General features: G+C 40.9%; 1 protein-coding gene across 1 annotated transcript in view; it reads right to left on the reverse strand.

Moving 5' to 3' along the window:
* SH3GL2 (SH3 domain containing GRB2 like 2, endophilin A1) overlaps positions 1-5,800 on the reverse strand; it is a 212,196-nt gene that overhangs the window by 43,183 nt on the left and 163,213 nt on the right. Inside the window, exon 2 of the mRNA XM_059411592.1 lies at positions 3,803-3,871. Within this exon, the coding sequence (XP_059267575.1) occupies positions 3,803-3,871 (69 nt within the window). The remainder of the gene's footprint in view (positions 1-3,802; positions 3,872-5,800) is intronic.

Genomic DNA, 5,800 nt, shown 5'->3' on the forward strand with positions numbered 1-5,800 from the left:
GCTGGGTCATAGGGCAGTTCTATTTTCAACATTTTGAGGAACCTCAATGCTGTTTTCCAGAGTGGCTGCACCAGCTTGCATTCCCACCAACAGTGTAGGAGGGTTCCCCTTTCTCCACATCCTCTCCAGCATCTGTCATTTCCTGTCTTGTTGATTTTAGCCATCCTGACTGGTGTGAGGTGATATCTCATTGTGGTTTTGATTTTTATTTCCCTGATGCTGAATGATATGGAGCACTTTTTCATGTGTCTGTTGGCCATCTGGATGTCTTCTTTTGCACGCATATCTTAAAACTTGAGGTTACCCTTCAGAAGAAATCTATTCTCGCTGAAATGGTACCTAGCCACATTTCCAACCCTAGGACCTCTTCTGGCTTCAAAAAAAGGGATTTCCCAGGACACTTTTTAGGCTGCAAAAAGAGGTACTATACCCCATGATTTGGAATTCTGTATTACCCACACATGCAGAGGGAAAAGAATATTGCAGGGTTTAGCTCAGACATCTTCTTCCCTAGAAAGCTTCCACCTGTCTTTCTTCCATGAAATCAACCTATCTTTCATGGAAATCCTCCACAGGGCACCAAGCACCATGTCCTGTAAACCACATGATTTATGTGCCCATTTCTTCCATCAAAATTAGAAACCCCTTGAAAGCAGGCCCTGTGACTTATCTTCATATTCCTGCTACCCAGCATAACAATTTGCATATGGAGGACACATTTACAGATATCCCATGTGAATGAATACAATCACACACACATGCACATGGCCACACACACATACAGAACTGCAGCAACAGATGGAAATTTGAGGAGTTAGGGATCCCTCAAATTCTAGAACTTCCTCCTGACAAAAAATCTGTAGTTTCTCGATAAACCTTACACAATATCTACACCACAGTAAGAAATTTAGTCTGTACTTAACAAATCTTGTAAGCAACAGATACCATTTAAAACTAACAAAAAATTCTATGCAAAGCACTTAAGAGGAGGAAAGAAATGGCTAGAGGCAGGGCTCTTGCAGAGACAACAGAGCTGCAGGATTCTACCCAGTCAGCTCTGGGAGCTGTGAGGGCTAAAAGACACATGTGGGGTTTTACTGCATCTCTGCAGGAGAGGCACTGGGGTGGCTGATTAGAGAAACAACCTCTAGGAATACCCAATTCTTTCTCCCAGGAGTGCTGCTTGATGCAAACCTCTAATTTACTTCATTTTGTTGCCTAATTGCACCTCTAAGAACACAACTGAACAAAAAGGTCTCTCTACACCAAATGCTTGATGATCAGAAAACCGACTGTGGATAGGTGATTCTTTTGTAGGCTTGGGAACACTGAGATAAAATGTTTTTGTGAGTAACCAACAAATTAACAGGACAGAAAAGATTTTGGATTCCAAATCAAGACACAGCCTTTCCAATTACTACAAAAATCTTAACCTTTAATGTAGATTCAGCATGGGTAGGGACTGTAAAATTTGCACAGAGGCACAGGTAAGACAAAAAAGATGTGTATACTGAAATGAAATAAAAGAATATCCATACTGTTCTGAAATGTAGATCTCTCAATTTACTATGTATAAACCCAAATACAAAACTGTAGGTGTGTTCCTTAATCAGCAGAAGTTTCGCTTTTTTTTTAATTCCAAGAATTTATTTTTTGAAACAAAAACTCCAGAAGTCAATTATTTTCTAGGAAACAGGAGAAATAAATCTTACCATCAGAACCAGAGGAATACTTCTGGATCTTAACCTGAAGTAAAACATTTAAAAGATCCTCCTTCAATTAGTTTGCAAGACTGTCATGGATTCAAAGGTTTAATTAGTTGTTCAGTGATAAATTCTACTCTATTCTCTTAACTTTCTCTTCTTTTTAGTTTCCTCTAAAAAATGGAAAATTTGGGGCATCTGGGTGGCTCAGTCGTTAAGTGTCTGCCTTCGGTTCAGGGCAGGATCCCAGGGTCCTGGGATTGAACCTGCATTGGGCTCCCTGCTTAGTGGGAAGCCTACTTCTCACTCTCCCATTCCCCCTGTTTGTGTTTCCTCTCACTGTGTCTTTATCTGTCAAATAAATAAATAAAATCTTTTTAAAAAATGGAAAAACTCTCTTCACCTAGTCAGTGAGCTACCTACCTATTATCTGTAGTCCTGGCAGATGTTGAAAGATGTTGAAAGCTGAACTCAAATTCTGACTTCTTGTTCTAAATTCCTAAATGCCTGACTAATCTGTCATTAACAACATGGCAGTGGGGAGGCATGCTATAAATTCCTTCCTTAGGGAAAAGGGAGGATTCAAAGGCTAAGGGGATCAAGAAATAATGGGTGGAGACAGAGGTTGGTGCAAACTAGCAGACCCACAAGCTGCTCCTTATGAGGGGTGAGGAATTCAAATATTACAGGGAGCGGAGGAAGCAAGTCACTCTAGGCAAGTGAGTCAGTGTCTGATCTCAGATGCTGCAGAAGATGGATGGGTAAAATACCATTTCCAGAACTATGAACAGCAGAGGCTAAAGATCAGGTGGTACTTAGAACTGTCCAGAGATGAGAAATAAGGAGCAATGCAGACTTCAGTAACTCCACTGGGGCAAACAGCTGTCAGGCATTAGGTGTAAGAAGCTGGCTTCCCAGACTTTTGGCTGGACTCTTATATTAAATCTCCTCTTTCATGGGTACCTATGCTCTCAGGAAGGTCCAAGTCAAGAACTTAGCCCGGATGGTGGTGCCTGGGTGGCTCAGTGGGTTAAGCCTCTGCCTTCAGCTCAGGTCATGATCCCAGGGTCCTGGAATTGAGCCCCGCATCGGGCTCTCTGCTCGGCAGGGAGCCTGCTTCCCTTCCTCTCTCTCTCTCTGCCTGCCTGTCTGCCTACTTGTGATCTCTGTCTGTCAAATAAATAAATAAAATCTTAAAAAAAAAAAAAAAAGAACTTAGCCCGGATGACCAATTAGGTAAAAACTACACAGCCTCATTTCACAAGACCCTCGTCCCTTGGTGACTCCCCCCACCCCAGGAACTCAAATGTGACCTGTTCTTTCTTGCTGTTTCTTCTACCAGAAACATTTGAGTCTCTAGTAACTCTTACGCTCCACATCATCATTGGAATAGCAGGAAGGCTTTCTATAACCACCCTGTGTGAGTGTGCTTCCTCTGTTTCAAGCTTCTCCAGCACCATATTGTTACACTAGCCACACTGGTCAGCATTTGCCCAAAGTTGCCTTCCCCTCTAGACTATGAACTTGAAGCAGTCAGGAACATTGTTTATCAGTTCACTACTGTATCCTACATTCTTGGCTTATAGGAGGCACAAAACAAGAATTTGTTGAATTCATCATTGAACTCCAAAGTGGGGGAAAAAAATGAAAAAGACAAGGCACAAAGTACTTAGGAATTCTCTTTGTTTGGATCTTCACACAAACATCTGAACATTGCCCAATCATTCCCCAAGCCAGGCAATGATTAAGACTCTCCCCAGACACTTGGCACACTATCCCCTGCCTTCCCTGATTTCCTTCCCACCTCACCCTCGATTCAAACACAACTTCATGTTATCCCTGTTTGGGAAAGTAATGATAAAATCCACCAGGAAATTATGTTACGATATATCTCCTTTGCAGAGGCTTTGTTCTCAGGGTAGTGCAAAGGGAAGACTGGATACTTTGCATCTTCTCTTTAAAAATAGACACTAAAAGGAGAGTATCTTTTAAAATAACAAAATGCATTTTCAGGTCCCAGAGGAGAGCAGTTTCCCCTTCCCCTCTCAGTAGGTTAGACAACTACACATCAAATGGAGCTCTGAGTGGTGAAAACTTACCCGCTCCATTTCTTTGAAGTCATCATCTAGCTTGGTTCCTTCAGCTCCTCCGACCTTCTCACTCACTTTCTAAAGAAAACAAACAAAAAGGGGAATAATAAAGTTTCTTTTTAAAATTTGGTTAGAAGTTTTAAGCTGTTTCAGAAACATCATCTAATATAATCTCACAACCATTTTCTGACACAGGTGGGCAGTTCCATTTTCATGGGAGGAAACTGTGTCTCAGGTTTAGACAACTTGCCAAAGACCAAGCACTCAGTAGGTGTTGAAGCAAGAGTTTGAACTTATTTCTTCTGTTTTCAACCCCAATGGTCTTTATTATGTGCATCATTATATAACTACCTAATCACTAATAGTTTCCTTTTGAAAGTTCTGAAGGACAACAGCATCATACAATTATTATTTCCCTCTGATGAGGGATCTGAAGGTATGAAATTGCTAATTCTTCAATCTATTTCTCAATCGGCTATTGAACAGATAATCACAAGCATCCATCCAGTTAGTAAGAAAAAAATTGGCCCAGCTGATCCTCAGATAAAAGGACTTGATTAGCAATCTTACAAAGCATCCTGTAGCTGTCCATATCCTTATAAACATGAGATAAACCATATGGAAAGAAGTTGAGGGTATTTCTTTGCTACCTAATCAATCCCCATTATGATCCATTTTATATTCATTATTTCACATATGCAAATGATCATTTTCCACATGTAGAATTTATGTTCATTAAAAAGTTAAATGTCCTATTCTATTCTGAAATAAAGATTTAAAATAGATCTAATAAAAATGTATGAATTGATCACAAGAAAAATACCTTGGTTTCATCAAAGGCAGGAATATTAAATGAGATCTTCTCTTAAAAATACACTAATTATAAAGGTAGTTAGATACTTTTCACTAAGATGTCACAGTATTAGATAAAGTTATCACACACATATTGAAGTATGATTTTTCATTTCCTTCAATAACCACTGGATTGAAGGATTCTGCAGGGAAGGCTCCCACAAAGTCCAGAGCTGCAGCAATCTCAGTAACAACATGGGTCATCCCAGTAAGTTTATTCCGTCTCCTTCTAAAGGAGGCCTTGGGGACATGGCTCTGTCTCCTGGCAAAGGGAGCTCTAATATTCTCTTATTGGGGGCTTTCATGTATTCCTTACCCTTCCTCACTCTCTCCACTCCTGCTTTCTGCCATCAGGAAAAACTTCAAAGGAGACCACTACTGGAAAAGCTGAGAGTATGAATTCTATCATCACTTTGGCCCTATACACCAGATGCCACCCATTTCACCCCAGCAGCGGTAACAGAGGAAATGTGCTGTGATGAAAGACCACAGCAGAGATAGACTCCTCTACTCTTTGCCAGGTGCACAGAGTAGTTATGAAAACTAAATAGTATAGTATAAGAACCCATGCTTGAACCCATGAGATAAGCAGTAAATCCTACTTCCTTTCTCTTACCAATAGAGTATATACCTGCTTATAGTATCCCGGTTTCCCTATCATTTCTCTTTTTTCAACTGTTGTGTCAAATCTTGAGAAGAATCTAGCAATTTTCATTAATATAATAAAACCTTGGGTACATAAAGGTCAATTATTAAAAGTGTAACACTAATAAAAACAGTATTAACATCTTTCATTTGTATAGCTGACACGTTTTTACTTGCAATTTATCATTTAATATCTGTATCACAAGAACTATGTAGAGCACTTATTATTCCCAAGTTGCAGATGTGAAAACTGAGGGTTGCAAAAGTTAAACTGCCTGTCCAAGTTAGTGACATTTAAGATGACAAGTTAGGATGAGGCAGAACGAAGACCTGGATGCAGTTTTTCCAAGCTAAACCCTAGGCTTCTCTGGAGCTCTAGGCTGGGTGCGGGGGGGGGGGGGGGGGGGGGGGGGGGGGGGGGGGCGGGCCTTTTTTGGGGGTGGTTGCTTGGAGTCCCACCCTTCCCCCCCCCCCTCCCCCACATCCCGCCCCCCCGTAGCGTGGTTTCTT

The sequence above is a fragment of the Mustela nigripes genome, chromosome 9, assembly GCF_022355385.1.
Source record: "Mustela nigripes isolate SB6536 chromosome 9, MUSNIG.SB6536, whole genome shotgun sequence".
NCBI lineage: Eukaryota > Metazoa > Chordata > Mammalia > Carnivora > Mustelidae > Mustela > Mustela nigripes.